Genomic DNA, 15,428 nt, shown 5'->3' on the forward strand with positions numbered 1-15,428 from the left:
ACAGCTCCCCTAGCAATCCTACAGACAGATCACACAGGCAAGGTAACATTTGAAAAGTCAGCTTTAGTCTGCACAAAATGGAGAATGATGCAGAAGCCAACCTCCTGCCTCAATGATTCACTGAGATTTTTCCCCTTGTTTCCCTTTTAAAACTGTCACGACTGAGTAGGATCTTCAAGTTGGTCTTGGAACATGACCCTGTCTCCCCAGATTGCCAGCTTTTCTGATTATACCTTTCCTTTCCATTAACACTTGCCTCTTAAACTATTGGCTTTTGAGTGGTGAGCAGCTGAACCTGAGTTTAGTAACATCCTTATTCCACTTGAGACATACTACCTCCAAAACACCAAGCACACCTACCTCAGGGCCTTTGCACGTGCTATTTTCTTTGCCAGGAATGCTCTTTCTTGGCTCTTCCCACAGTGGATTTCCTCAACTCCAGCATCACCTTTCTTGAACCCCCAATCTAAAGTAAGCAGGAGTTCCCGTTGTGGCTCAGCAGTAACAAACCTGAATAGGATCCATGAGGATTTGGGTTCGATCTCTGGCCTGGCTCAGCGGGTTAAGGATCCAGCACTGTCACTGCAGTGGCTCAGGTCACTGCTGTGATGCAGGTTCAATCCCTGGCCTGGGAGCTTGCACATGCTGCCAGCTCAGCCACAATAAAATAAATAAATAAGTAAATAAATAAAGTTGGCCTTTCAGTCATTCCTTGTCCCATCATCCTGTTTTCATTCTCAACATGACATTTTCAACAGACACTTTTTTTGGCCGTGGCTGCAGCATGTAGAAGCTCCCGGGCCGGGGATTAAACCCCCACCACCAAGCTGCTGCCTTGACAATGCTGGATCCTTAAACTGCTGTGCCACCAAAAAACTCCTTGTCTGTTTTGTTCATTGCTATATCCCCTGAGGTGGGCCAGGTGCATAATACATGCTCAATAATGCTTTACCAGGTGAATCAGACAGAGTCAGATGGCTAGGTGTGCAGGATTCGCAGGCAGTAAACTTCCTAATCATGGCTCTGCCGTTTATTGGCTGTGTGATTCTAGGCAAGCTCCTTACCCCTCTGACGTTCAGTTTCCTTATCTGAAAAAGAGGGCGCACACACTGCACACATCTGTTGCAGAGTATAAATGCGATCAGGCTTACTATCTGAGTAACTCTATTTTGTGAGCGTTATGTTCCAGGGGCCAAGTTGCATGCTCTCTATTCATGTATCAAGGAGGGTTTGTGAGCACCGTGCCGGGTGTGTGGGAAGCCCTCAGTACCCAGGAGTCGTGATGACTGAGATAAGTGTGGCTGGGCCACTGGGTGATTCTGGCCTGTGATTCTCTGGTGCCTCTGTCCTTGCTGCCTCCCACCCTCTCTGCCCAGATCCATCCTCCTCCCTCTGGCTCCGTTTCTATTTCTGTCTTTCTCTCCTCCTCTCTAGGCCTCAGGGAGCCCCTGGCTGGCATGAAGCCTTCTTCCTTCTTCCCCAGGATCAGGAAAGAGTTTTTACTGCAGGGCCCACCCCCCAGCAAAACAACTTCCCTACCCCAGCCGCAGCCCACGCCCTCACCTGAGAAACTCCCCTCCCTGCAGCCCCCCTTCTCTACCTAAGGTCCCTCAGATTCCAGACAGCCTGACCAATGAGCCCTGTCCCATTCCCCACCCCCACCCCAGGCTGGCTTTGGAGACCCAAACTCTGCTAACTAAGGTCCTTGGGGCCATCCCCCAGCCTCAAGAGACACCACAGGCAGCTTCGTGTGGTGGTGAGGAATGAATTACTGAGGTCCAGCTGCCAGCTCTCTGATTGCTTCACCGGGGGAACTTTGGGCAAGTGACTTCACTTCTCCCTGGTTCGGATTCCTATCTGTAAAATGGGGCCAAACGTATCTACCTCAAACTGCTGTCTGACCTTAGAGAGAGAAGCTGTGGTCAGCACAACGCCTGTGTGTTCGGGAACATACCACGGTTGCTCAGCACTAAAGACTCCAAAGGTTGCCGGCCTTTTAAAATCCCAATTTCACCGCCTGGTTATGTGACCTGGGGCAAGTTACTTAACATCTGGGCCTTAACTGCCTCCTTTATAAAATGGAAAAACAGTGCTGATGTCCTAGGGTTGTCCTGAGGATTAGAGGATTTAAGCACTTGGCACATAATAAGCACTCACTAAACGTTAGCTATTGTTTTCGTGAGTTGTTCTGTTTTAATTATTCTCCACCTCCGTAGTCTCTCAGAGGGTAGGAAACTGCCTGCAAATGTCCCTGGTCCCAGTTAGCCACCCTGCCTTCGGTCTCACTTAAGAGTCCTTATGCTGTAATCTAGGTCACCCTCCTCCTACCCCTGCCCCAAGACACACGATACACAGAGGTCAGCAGAGCGGCCTCAGACACAGAAAAAAGTTTAATTCTCCTGCGGCGGAGGGTCCCGGCTCCGGTAGGGAGGGGGATTTGTTTTTGGATCTTGTTCATGTGGGGATTTATTTGGGGGAAAGAGGAATAGGGGAGTCTGGTCCTTCCAGTGGGACCTGCCCCGGAGAATGGGTACTGGGAAGAGAATCAGGAGAGACAAGGAGACTGGACGAAATACAGGACGGCAGAGGGAGAAGATAGGACGACAGGACAGAGAAAATTGGGACAAAGGGAAGGACACAAGACAGAGACGATAGAGGGAAGGACGGAGACAAACGAAGGGAACAGAGGAAGGGGGACCCCAAGCCAGACCCGACGGGACCAGGGAATTGAATGGGGTGGGGGTGGGGGCTTTGGAGGCCGCCGCGGGACAGGATAGGATCTAGTCCAGCCAGATACAAGAAATGGGCCCCTCGCCCCTGCCCCGGGTCCCGGGTCCCGGGCGGGGGGGAGTGGGCTCGTGTCTCAGTGCTGCAGTGTCGGGGGGGCCCTGCCCCTCCCCGCGCTTCGCTGTGTAAGGCACCGGCTCCAGCGAGGTCCGCGAGCGCGCGGGGGGAGGGGCAGGAGGTGGGGCTTAAAGTCCGTGGGGGGGCGGAGCCCCGCGGGCCGCCCTCAAACCGCCGGGGCGCGGGGGCGTGGCCTCGAGCCGCAGCCCAGGCAGCCCGCCCCCTCCAGGGAGAAGAGCGCGTCTCCCCTCCAGTCAGACTTGATGGCTCAGCGCATTCTCTCCGAGCCTTACCCCGGCGAGTCTGGGCGGCTGGGCATTGGTCCGCCGCACCCAGGTCCCGGCGCCCACCCGCCGCTCACACGGTACTCTCCAGCATCCACTCAGTGCTGGTAAAGGCCAGGCGCGCCCTGGCGGAGCCCAACCCCAGGTCTCCGTCCTCCCCGGCCGCGCCCCCTCCGGCCCCGTCCAGGTGAGGCGTGGACCGGTGGCGCTTTGTCCGCCGGGCGCGGCGCGGGTAACTGTGGCTCTGGAAGAGCGCCCCGTAGTCCCCATCGAAAGAGTAGCGCTGCTGCGGCCTCGATCGGGCCGGGGCTCCCCCAGGAACCAGAGCTAACGTGGGGGGCGCCGAAGCGGGCGGTCCCAAGGCCCCCGAACGGCTCCTCCGGGGGCCCGCCGCGACCCGGGACTCCTCCCCAGAGGTTTCCTCAGACGGCAGCAGGCACAGTGAGGTGGCCGAGCCGCCCAGGGAGCGTCCAAGGGCCACCTCTGGCTCTGTGGAAGCCGTCTCGACTGCGGTAGCCTTCGCCTCGACCGCCACGGCCGCAGCAGCTGGAGCAGCCACCTCGCGCAGCGCCTCATAACGGTCCTGCGGGGGCGGGGCCTGCGCTGCGCCTGCGCCATTGGTCTGCGAGCACACGTGGCTGACCCGCGGAGGCGACCTGGAGGTGCCCTTGACGCGGCGGCCATCCCCGTCGCCGTAGACCTTGTAGCGGATCATGAGCAGAACGATGAAAACGAGGACGGACGCGACAATGACGCCCCCGATGGCGATGATCATGGTGCCGCCCAAGAAATGCGCCCTCAGCGGTCGGCAGGGCGCTGGATCCCCCGCGGTGGTAAACTGCACGCAACCCACCACTCGTGTGGCCGGCAGCGCCGTGGCCCCGTCGTCGTAGACCGCCAGCACGCACAGGTCGTAGGCACGGCCCGCTGCCAGATCATTCACCAGGAAGGTCTGGCTGGTGGATGGGATCATCCTGCGGGAGGAGGAGGGATCAGCGCGGGGTTAGCTCCACTCTGAACCACTCGGCTTCACTTCCAAGTCCCACGCGAGGGGACCAAACCATGCCTCCCTACCAAAATCTTACCCTCTACGGAGACAACAGCAGCCATTCAAACAACAAATCACCAGCCCCTCAGGATTGTTATTATGGGCCACGCCCCTTATCTGCATGCCCCACCCTCAGACCCACCTCCTTTCCCAGTCTCTTCACCTACCAAGATAATTTCAGCTATTCATGTCCCCTCATCTACATATCCTGGCTCCCGCCTGGGAGAAATGCTACAGCTTTCAAGCCCTGCCCTCAGGGGGCACACCCCCCAAGAAGCTTCTCATCGCTATTAGAACTGCCATTCAAGTGCTTTTACGTTCATATTCCCGTCCTTTAAAGGGACAAACGCTACAGATCACGCCCCCTTAATTGCATGCCCCACCCTCACTCAAGTGGAGGTGGAGGTCAACTCAAATCCTTTGTGGTTGTTTTTGGTTTTGTTTTTTTTTTCTTTTCCAGGGCTGCACCTGTGGCATATGGAGGCTCCCAGGCCAGGGATCAAATCCGAGCTGTAGCCATCAGCCTACGCCACAGCCACAGCAACTGCGCCACAAAGGGAACTCCCAAATCCCTTGTCCTACTGACAGGGGCAATGGATGCTCTTCTGGTTTCTCTCTTCTATATATTCCTGCACTTTCCTGAAACCTTGACACAGACCTTGCCCCTTCATCTGCATATCCTACCTTTAACTAGACACTTCTCCTAGCTGTATCTATCTTCTAAGACAATTTCCAAGGCCCTCAACTAAATAGTCCTGCCCACTGAGGGGCCAAGGCTAAAGGCTACTTCGCTTTTTATTGACAGGTGCCTTTTAAGCCACACCTCACAGTGGCCCACTGGTGACGTTCCCCTACTGTGCCTAGGACCATGTCCATTCTTTGCATGTCCTGCTCCCAACCCAGCTATCAGAGGCAACCACTCAGTGTGCACACCCTGCTCCATACTGACTGAAGTCACCAGATCATGCACCCAGGTAAGTTTCATCCATAATTGGGCAAATGTAGCCAAGAAAGCAGCTCCTTTCTTGCTCCAGGCCCCTGCCCTCCACGCCTCTCCCCTCCTGGGGCAGGGGAGAGAAGTGGTTAAGCTGACAAAGTCTGAGAGCCACAGTGCCAGGAGGGTTTGAGTTTCTCTTCTGCTGCTTGCTAGCTCTGTGACCTCAAGCAAGTTTCTTAACCTCTCTGTGTCTCATCTCCCCCAAATAGGGGGTATTAAGAATTCCTACACTGCAGAGATGGCGTGAAGTATGAATGAGTTAACATATCCAGAGCCTGGCACTTACTAATTTCATTAATAGCATGCATCCCTCCTGAAGCTGGCCAGTCACCCTCGCCGTGGCTCACACTCTATCACCAGTTGCCTCCATCTATGAGACCATTCCCATGAGGCCTTGCCCCTCCTCTGTTGGGCACATCCCGTCTACGTCCAGCCTCGGCTAACCTGGGACCTCCACATCCACATGGATTTGCAGGCTCCGCACTCAACCTCAAAGCTCTCCTCTCCTACAAAGCTCTTAGTGGGTCACCAGACAAGAACCACCTCCTCATCTTCATGGGGACCATGCAGCAGGAGCACCACCTACTTTCAAGGCCACTCCCCCATCTCCACAGGCCTCTTACCTCTCAGAAGCATTTCCCTCCCTTCAGCCAGGCTACCCGCTGGTTCTGAAGCCCACCTTAGTTCCCCCACCACCAAGAGCCACCCTCCCACCAAAAGCCCTCAAGTACAGCCCTCCCCCATAAAGGCCCACCACCTCTCCGACTCTCCTCATTGCCTGTTTCACAGACCACTGGCTCCCATCCCAACCAACTTTGGGCCTCTGGCTGTAAGTCTTCCTCTTCCTCTCACCTCCCCCCTCTCAAAGAGCCTTGGATTCCTCTTGCTCCTTCCCCCAAAATAACCAGTTGCTAGGGGACTCCCCCTTTTCAAGGACAGAGGCTAGCTCCTTAAGAAAGCTAGAGCCCATGTGTCTCTAATTGGCTGTAAGACCCAAGCAAGCAGCAGAGCTGGATTCTGGTTGGCTGTCACCTCTGCCCATGGCAGCAGTGAGGAAGTTAACCCCCTCAGTGCTGTAGCACAGGTGTCTGCAGTGTGCGATGGAGGATTGGAACTGCGGTCCCACGGGGAAGGGAAGAGTCCCAGGGTCTGTTGCCCAGCTGGGCTAGAGGACCATCAGTATCTGCATACATGCCGGGACTGGGGCCTGGGAACTTCCCACCACCCTGCCAGCTAGTGACCATGGACAGGAAAGAGAAAGAAAAAGAGAAAGAGAGAGGTGGAGAATCACAGAAGCCAAGAGCTATTTACAGAAATGTATTATCCATCTCCCCTAATCCCTGCCTGACAAACAGTAGGTGCTCGATAAATGAGTGTTCAATGTAAAAGGGCAGAATTAGGAGTTAGAAGGGTAAGGGCTGGAATCCTGACTCTGCCTCTTTCGGTGTGACCTTGAGCAAGTGACTTCCCCCCACTGAGCCTCAGTTTCCCTGTCTATAAAATGGGAGGGGGATCATTGCTGCTTCACAGCAGAGTTGGGAATATGGAATGGAGAGTAGCATCCTTGGCAGTACCTTAGAAAGGTTTCTGTTTTTGATCATTTGTTTGCCCTGATGTTTGTAAGACTGGGCCAGTGTCTGATGCATCTTGGTAGGCCTAGGGCCCAGACTGGCAGCTGGCAAGCAGTGGGCATTTATTCAGTGTTCGGTGACCAGATTCAAAGAGAAGAAAACAAGGATATCAGAGACAAGAGAAAAGAGGCGTTTCACTCATTCAGTCAACAATAGGAGCGCACCTACTGTGTGCCAGGACTGTGACCCAGCAGACGCTGGGTGAGGTGAAGATGGAGGCCAGGAGGCAGGCTTCTCAGTGTGGGTTTGAGCACCTCCAAGAGCTGGGGCTCTGGCGCCCCCACGTGAAGCCAAACACAGGATTAAGCATTCAGCGGGCGCTCTACAAAGTGTGCAGGGGAGGCAGAGCCAGGCAGAGGGCAATGGCCACAGAGCCCACAACCACTTTCCAAGCGCCCACTGTGGGACAGGTCTGTGGCTGTGAGCCACATTCAGAAAGAGACAGAGTTCTCCTGTGGTTCAGTGGGTTAAGGATCTGACTTGTCACTGCAGCAGCTTGGGTGGCTGCTGTGGTGCGGATTCGGTCTTTGGCCTGGAAACTTCCATATGCCACAGGTATGGCAAGGAAAAAAAAAAAACTACCAACATGGAGTGATAATGCAAGGCCAAGGCAGTAATTCATCTTATTCATCATGTACTGTCTGTCTCCTCCCTCTGGGCTGTGAGCTCCCTGTGTTCCCAGCGCCTAGCAGGGCCTAGCACAGAGCAGGGGCTTAGAGCTTCATGAGGGCAGGAGGGAAAAGAGGTACAGACCAACAGAGACAGAGGTGAGAGCAAGATACGAACAGAGATAGTGGGAGAAAGTTAACTCTTTAATGTCTGTCTATACCATGGCAGGTGTATCCACACCAGGGCTTCGAACCCAATGGATGGTGGAAATGACTTATATCGATGTATTTTTCTCATAGTTTTCTGTTTCCATAAGGTACCCAATGTGTTGATACAGTAGCACTGGTATATAATTTCTAAATATAACTGTAACTGTAAATATATATGTATGTGAGTCTATTTCCTGCTCTGAGGTGTTTAACTGACAAGGAATGCAAACAGCTTTGGTGAGCGCTGATGCAGACCATGAGCCCCAGGAGGGCAAGGATCAGACTGAGTGCATTCACTCTTCTAACTCCAGTGCCCAGCGCTGGTCTGGCTCTGGCGGCCGCTCAAGGAAGATTTGTAAGATGCATGAAAAACAAAGACAGTGAGAGAGAAAGAGAGAAGAAAAACAGGGCAAGTGAGAGCTTCCGCTGAGTGAGAAGGCCCAGGGCATGGGCGCAGGGGAGGGAGGGCCCCTGGGGTGGGAGGAGGCCCTGGGACTGCAGCACCCACCTGTAGACAAGGGAGTCATCTGCGGAGCTGTTGTACTGGACCTGGTACATGCGGATGCCAGGCACGGGCCTCTGGGCTGGCCAGCGGATGAGCACTGAGTTCGAGGTGAGCTCTGCCGCCACGAGCCGGCGCTCAGCCGCCGATTCGTTGGCCCCAGGTCGGCCGGGCGTGGCGATGTCCGAGGAGCCGGGCTCGGTGAGAGGTGGCGGGGCGGCTGGCGGGGGTGCCATCAGAGGCAGAGGCACCACACACACCTCCACCGGTGCTGTGGCTTCCCCGGCGGCGTTGGAGGCGATGCAAGTGAAGGTGCCGCTGTCCCGCAAGGTGGTGATGGTTACGTCTAGGGTCCCATCCCCCCGGACCCGGGTCCGGCTCGAGTTCCCCAGCAACCGCCCATCGGGTGCCACCCAGTGCACCACGGGCTCAGGGTCACCCACGGCGCGGCAGCGCAGGCTGACAGCCTGGCCCTCCACCACCAGGGCCCGGCCGCCCGCCTGCCGAGTGATCAGCGGAGGTTCACACAGGAACTCCTCCTCGGGGATGGACCAGAAGTAGCGGTCGGTGAGGTGCTCGGGGGTGGCGCACGTTTCCAGGTCGTCCTCTCGGGTCAGGCGCCGCAGCCAGAGCAGCTCGCAGTTGCAGTGCAGGGGGTTGCCGCCGAAGCTGACCGTGAGCGGCGTGGGCGGCTTGGGCCCGGGGCCTTGGGACCTCAGGAAGAGCCCGTCGGGAGGCAGTTTATGCAGGCGGTTGGAGGTCATGTCCAAGCGAACCAGTTTGTGGAGCTGCACAAAGGTGCCTTCCGCGATGTGGTCGATGAGGTTGTGGTCCAGCGTGAGGGTGTTCAGGTTCACCATCTGGCCTACGGCCTCCCACGGCAGGGCCTCCAGGTTGTTGTAGGACAGATCTAGGTCCTCCACGGTGGACAGGAAGGCGTCGAAGGCGGCCGACTCCACTCGGCGGATCTGGTTGTTGCCAAGAATCAGGTGGCGGAGGTTGCCCAAGCCGCGGAGCTGGTCACCTCGGACCTCGGCCAAGCGGTTGCTGTCGAGGTGCAGCGCGCGGAGGGCGCGGAGGTCCGCAAAGGCGCCGGCCGCCACCTGGCCGATGGTGTTCCGGGAGAGGGTGAGGTGCACCAGGCTGGTCATGTTGGCGAAGTCGCGGCGGCGGACGGCCGCGATGAAGTTGTCGGTGAGCCGCAGCTCCACCACGCGCCGGTCGATGGCCGGCGGCACAAAGAGCAAGCCGGTCTTGGCGCACAGCATGGTCAGCGTGGGTGCCACGTTCTGGCAGATGCAGCGGCCCGGGCAGGGCTGGCCTCGAGACGCCCCCGCCCAGAGGAGCAGCAGAAAGGGCAGGGCAGCGGGCGGCAGCGTGAGGAGCGCCGAGGAGAAAGGGCCTGGAGCCATGGTGCAGGGAGGAGGCGGGGAGAGTGGGAGGTGAGATCTGCAAGGGAGGAAAAGGTTACCCAGGGGTAGGGCTTGACCACCAACCTGGCCACCCTGGGATGTCCTGCTAAGGGTCTGACCCAGATCCCTCCTTTCCTGACAACCCGGTCCTGTGGGACAGTGACAAGACCCATCATTTGTGGCCATGGACTTAATAGATAACGCTACTTGGTAAATGACCACTGCCCCACCTCTGAGCATCCTACCCCCACCCCGACCCCTGTTCTAGGAGCTCCCAGACTTCTCATAATCCCCCAACCAGAGGGATGACATCTGGGCCAGCCTGGGCTTTCCGGTACCCACTAAATATTCTGAAAAATCACTGCTAACTAGGGTTTAAAGTCATAGATTTCAAAGCCATACTTCCTGGATTCAAATTCCAGCTCTGACACTTACTAGCTGTGTGACCTCGGGCAAGTGTCTGAACCTCTCTGAATCTCCGTTTCTTCATCTGGAAAATGGAGATAAAAACAGGCATTACCTCTGTGAGGATTAAACGGATTAATGAGCATGGTATACTCAGAACAGTGCCTGGCACATAACGTGTGTTCAATACATATTAGTATGTAATTGTTATGATCATCACCAAGGGTCCAATATGTGCCAGGCATAGAAATGGGCACTAGTATCAAGAGCAAGGGTTTTGAAATCAAACAGACTCAGGTTCAAGTCCTGGCTCCCAGACTTGCTAGCTCTGTGACCCCAAACCAATGACTTTTCCTGAATAGGCCATAATTTCCTGATTTGTAAAATGGTATGGTAATTGTACCGTCTTTTCTGGGGTGTTGCAAAGGTTCAGTGAGCTCATTCATAGGGGTCACTGAGCATAGCGCCTGGCACGCAGTAAGTATTCCATAAATGTTAAGGGTAACACCCCCCACCTTTGGCAATGGCAGAGGGGTCTGAAGGTGGGAGGTGATGAGAAAAACATCAGTCTCCCTGCTCAGGCTTGGGAATTCCTTCTCTGAGCCTCATTTCATCCTGGGCTCTGCTAAGCTCCCCGGCAAGGGGCAGACTTTCAGGCTCACATTTATGGGCACACACAAGGCCCCATACATGCCAGAGACACACACACACACACACACACACACACACACACACACACACACACACTGTGCCTCTGCTCCAGGCAAAACCTTCCGGCGGGGATTCCCCCCGCGGCAGCTGCAGCCCACGGCCTGTCAGCTCCCATCACAACACAGGGTGGGTGGGGGGGGTGAAGAGGAAAGGATGGGAAGGGGGCGTCCCTGAAACTGTTTCCACCCCACCCCACACCTGTCCCTGCTGGCCCACCTCCTGGGAATCTGCAGTGCGGGGCTGCGGCCTGAGGTGGCTCTGATCCTTCAGCCCATGGGGGGGCTGTGGACACAGAGAGGAGGGACCAGGAGAGGCAGAGAGAGAGGTAAAGAGACAGGGAGAGACAAGGGGGAGACAAAGAGACAAAAAGAGAAAGACTCTGAAAGAGAGGCGAAGAGACTGGGGAGCAAGCCCGAAGCAGAGAGAGACAGGAAAACTGAGTGGACGAGACCCACGCAGCGAAGAGGGACTGAGATAAAGAGACGGCGTAAGGGAGAGACAGGAGAGTGAAGACGAGTGTTAGAGAGACCGACAAAGAGGGGAAGCAACAGAGAGACTGAGGGAGGCAGGGATGGGGCTGGAGAGAGGAAGCAGAGGCAGAGTCAGGGTGTCCCACTAGCTCTGAGGCCCCCTCCTAACCTGTCGTGCACTCCCTAGGGGACACTACTCTATGCTGGACAGAAAAGCCTGGTCTGGGAGGTGGCGCTCCTGAGTTAGGAGACCCACCTTTTCTGCACCTGCTTGGCTGTAGGGTCTCCAGGGTTCAGAGCTGCAACCTGTGAAACAGGAAATCTTCCCATAGCTGGGGGGTAGGGGGGGCAAATTGAAACAGTAATAATAACAATGGAACCAGAACCTGGGCCCCCCTGCTGCCCCATTCACATCCCAGTGCCCTGATGCCTGACTTTAGTCAGGTGACTTCTTCTCTTTATGCCTCAGTGTGTTCATTGGTAAAATGGGGGTGATAACACCTATCTTATAAGGCTGTTATGAGTCTTACATGAGATAATAGACTGGAAAGTACCTAGAGTGGTTGCTGACCCAGGAAACACTATATAAATGTGAGCTGCCATCAGCTTGATCATTCTCTCTGGCTCTCTCTCAGCCACTAGCAGGTTTGACTATCAGATTTTCCCACATCCATGCACATACACACACTAAATGGTACAGCATCCTCATGCCGCTCTCCAAATGCAGGCTCATTTCATGTCAGGAAACTCTTGCATCCTTTACTGATAAAGAGGAGACTTCCCTTTGCCAACCACCTTACCCATCTTACCTCCAGGCCTGAGACACCCCTGCCCCACTGACCCCCACCCCCACCCTGTGCCCTGGTTCTATCAAGCCCTTACCCAAACATGATGTTCCTGACCTGGTCACCACCCCCAGCCTGGGTGGGCGCCTGCCCCTCAGGAAACTGCCATACCGGCCACAGAAATCCATACAAGGCAGAGCTCCAGGCCTCTGGCTGGCTCAGAACAAACCCAATCACTCCATTTCTCTCTCCCCAGCTTGAGGGGCCCCACTCACCTCTCTTCAGGGAGTCAGGGCCTGGGCCAGTCCCTGCAAAGGAACAAAACCACACGGTTAGCATCCTTCTGGCTCCTCTCTGGAGACCTGCCTGAAAGACCATCTTAGCCAAGGGCGTCCCTGGTGTGATCACTCTCTTAGCCTTCCTGCTGCAGGTTCTCCACAGGCTAAAGTGGACCCAAGAAGTCATTTCTGCAAATGCAGGATTCCAGGCCTCTGACTGTTGTTCACCCTCCAAAACCTAAGAGTCTAGGACTTTTGTCCTTTGTCCTTTGGAGGCTCAAGAAGCAAGAACCCACCCTCCTCCCCCCGCCCCTCAAGAGTCCAGGTCTCAGGCCCTTCCTTTCTCAAGACCCAGGAGTCTGGCCCCTCAGCCCCCTTCTCCTTCAAACCCAGGATTCTAAGCTCCCAGCTTCCTCTTTCCAGAATCCATACCCCAGTCGCCCAACTTCAAAGACCTGAACAGTACCAGGAGCTGGAAGAGGACCAGAAGTTCCCATGTTCGCCGTCACACCTCTGTCACACCAACATGTGTGGACATGCCAGAACCTACATGGGCCCACAACCTATGACTCTACATCTGGATTTCCATGGACACAGCAGCAGGATCTGTGTGTCCCCTGCCCTCCATTGACTCCTGTCCCAGGTGTGGACACACTGTGTCCATGGACCCCAGTAGACCCCAGGTCACGTCACAGGGACCCCAGTCTCACTGGGCTCAGAAGTGGGGTCAGCCTTGTGCTGGGACACAGGCACCTGTGTGCACATCACCCTGCACATATATATTTGAACGCACCCAACCCCACCCCCCAGAGGCCAACATGGACACACAAATGGAGACAACATAGACGTATACCCTCAAGGTTGACACACCTGCACACAACCACACAACACTGCCTTTTCCCTTGCACATTTAAACACAGATGCACACACAACAGTGAAATGCACTTACCCCCAGGTGCATGCACCTATAACAGATCTACCCTTGCACACTCGCCAACACACAGGGGCATGCACATATAACATGCTCACTTGCACAAAGATACATATGTGCATGCTCTTAAGTGCCCAAACACACTCTTACAACCTCACATATCCCCAGGACACATGTTCACAAAGCTGATGTATTCCTACACCATCAGATGCATAAATGCACACACTAGCGGATACACACATCACACATACACACAGAACTACAATGTGCAAAGACACTTAAAAGGCTGATACACACTCCAACAAGCACACGGGTACAAAAAGATCCACCTTTGCACAGATACTCCGAGATATTCACTTATCACAGACACATGCTCACACAACAGCCCTGGGAGGTATTTACACACTTATAAACACCACAAAATATTGAACCACAGTGGCACAGTCAACAGATAGGCACAGACTCCCATTCACACACAGTCACGAACACATCCCTCCCAGCCCTGAGGCACCCCCGCCCCACCTACTTCCCAAGCCAAAGAAATCCCAGCATCCCTCCCTCCCAGCAAGCCCCCCCATCCCCAGCCAGGTCAGAGTTCAGCAGGTCAAATCTCAGGGGTTGGGGGCTGAGTCCTAGAGCACTGGTTCAAGGCAATCCTCCCACCAGCAGCCCAAAGGTCCCCCAGCCCGGCCGTCTGGATGCAGGCAACTCTGGCCCCATCTGCGGAGATCTGACCAGTGGGGGTTGGGGTGGGGTGGGTGGGGAAGGACCCAGTCTGTGTCCCTCCCCTCAAGGCCCATCTGTCCATCCCTCGGCCTCTCATCCCTCCATCTGTCCACCTACCGGCTGCCCATCCCCCCTACCCAGCCACCAGGAAGGGGAAGACATGGCCGTCTCCCCCAAGGACCGCCGAAGCCCCCCCCAATAGACACGGACAGGGACAGAGGGAGCGGCAAACTCGCCTCCCCCAAACCCATACAGAGGCCTGGCCCCACAAGGTGCTGAGCCCCAGCCCCCAGGCCGGAACCTGACATGGACGCACAGACACACACCCTCGGAGACATACAACCCGCAGACACACACACACACACACACACACACACACAGATGGACACCCGAGCGGGCACACCCGGCTACACAGACCCTTGGATGGACATCCAACCCGGACACAAACATCCAACGCAGCTAGCCGCGCGCACACACTCGCTGGAGGGGGGTGGGAGGCCCACACCTGAGCACACAACCCACGCACACACACCTGCACACAGCCCCTTCGATGGGTGCGCGACAGCCCCCCAGACACACCGCCGGAGGGGCAACCACTCGGGGGAACATGCACGCACGGCCGGACACAGCACCTCGGCTCGACACCGGCACACACCCGGATGGCCACACAAGCAGGGCGCCGCACACACCGGCGCCGGGCACACACAGGGCCGCGCGAGCGCACGCCGGGCCCGCCGCAGCGCCGCGGACACACTCACACGCTCACACGCTCACACCCGCGCTCACACAGGCGCCCCCGCCCGCCGCCTCCCCGGCCGCTGCGGGCCGCGCTCACCCAGCCCGGGGGGGCCCCGGGCCCGGCCCCGCCGCCGCCGCCTCGCTCCGCGCCATGGTGGGGGGAGGGCCGGGGGAGGGGGCGCGGTGCCGCGGGGCCGCCTCCCGCCTCCCGCCCTCCCTCCAGAGCCGCCGCCGAGCTCCGCCCTCCGCGCCGCCCGCCGCCCCGGCCCCGCCGCCGCCGCCGCCGCCGCCACCGCCGCAAGGGGGGAGGGGGCGCCGACCGGAGGGGCCGGGCGGGGCGGCCACACGCCCCCGACCCCCGCCCGGGGGCCCGCCGCAGACCCCTCTCCACTGCGGAGCCGCCGGCCCGCCCCCAACCCCTCCTCAGCCCCACCTCCAGCCCAGCAGGCTTCCCCGGAGACCACTAGACCACGCCCCGACTGGCATGGGGACCCTCGAAGCCCCCAGTGGAGACCTGGGATCAGGTCCCGATACCCAAGGGGGACTCCAGAGCATGCCTTATCTCCTTTGAGGACCCAGGCCATGTTCCACGACCACCCGGGACTACAAACCATGTCCTACTCTCCTTGGTGACCTCAGACTCTGCCCCACACCCATTAGGGACCCGAGACTGCACCCTCCAATCTAGGGGGACCCCAGACTATATCAGCATCCAAGGGGCTCCACAGCGGCCCCATCAGGGACCCTAAATCATGCCCCAATCTTCAAGTGGACCCTAGACCACACCCCATCCCTCAGGGACCGCAGATCATACCCCAACATTCAGAGAGGACCCAGACAATGTGTCA

The 15,428-nt window shown here is 56.9% G+C and overlaps 1 protein-coding gene and 1 long non-coding RNA gene across 22 annotated transcripts; one reads left to right on the forward strand and one right to left on the reverse strand.

Annotated features, from left to right (window-relative positions):
• Positions 1-2,372: 2,372 nt before the first annotated feature.
• Positions 2,373-14,748, reverse strand: LRFN1 (leucine rich repeat and fibronectin type III domain containing 1). 19 transcript variants are annotated; one of them, XM_084960593.1, is made up of 6 exons: positions 14,678-14,748; positions 12,183-12,215; positions 11,379-11,428; positions 9,972-10,026; positions 8,131-9,573; positions 2,373-4,102 (listed from the first exon to the last, which is right to left on the reverse strand). In XM_084960593.1, exons 5-6 carry the CDS (start codon positions 9,534-9,536, stop codon positions 3,202-3,204), a joined length of 2,307 nt encoding a protein of 768 aa, XP_084816719.1. In that variant the 5' UTR covers positions 9,537-9,573; positions 9,972-10,026; positions 11,379-11,428; positions 12,183-12,215; positions 14,678-14,748; the 3' UTR covers positions 2,373-3,201. The 19 variants fall into 19 exon arrangements, with proteins under 19 accessions (XP_084816719.1, XP_084816717.1, XP_084816712.1 ...); XM_084960591.1 differs by having other exon boundaries at positions 11,379-11,454; XM_084960586.1 differs by having other exon boundaries at positions 11,379-11,454; positions 12,652-14,748.
• LOC102160572 (uncharacterized) lies at positions 3,002-7,792 on the forward strand. Of its 3 annotated transcripts, none has more exons than XR_014806165.1 (3): positions 3,002-4,078; positions 4,982-5,150; positions 5,475-7,792. It is a non-coding gene; the product is annotated as an uncharacterized LOC102160572 (long non-coding RNA). The 3 variants fall into 3 exon arrangements; XR_014806166.1 differs by having other exon boundaries at positions 3,013-4,078; positions 5,493-7,792; XR_014806167.1 differs by having other exon boundaries at positions 3,036-4,038.
• Positions 14,749-15,428: the final 680 nt, after the last annotated feature.

This window comes from Sus scrofa, chromosome 6 (genome assembly GCF_054392235.1).
Source record: "Sus scrofa isolate SSC_HxYL_T2T_F1_AM1 chromosome 6, Sscrofa_HxYL_maternal_Yorkshire_Landrace_v2.0, whole genome shotgun sequence".
Classification (NCBI taxonomy): domain Eukaryota; kingdom Metazoa; phylum Chordata; class Mammalia; order Artiodactyla; family Suidae; genus Sus; species Sus scrofa.

What these genes read in the sequence shown, in the direction of transcription:
- LRFN1 (XM_084960583.1), bottom strand. Translation starts at nt 9,536, where the DNA reads ATGGCTCCAGGCCCTTTCTCCTCGGCGCTCCTCACGCTGCCGCCCGCT. An exon ending in GATGACTCCCTTGTCTACAG is followed by an intron (nt 4,103 to 8,130) that starts GTGGGTGCTGCA and finishes CTCCTCCCGCAG; the next exon opens with GATGATCCCATCCACCAGCC.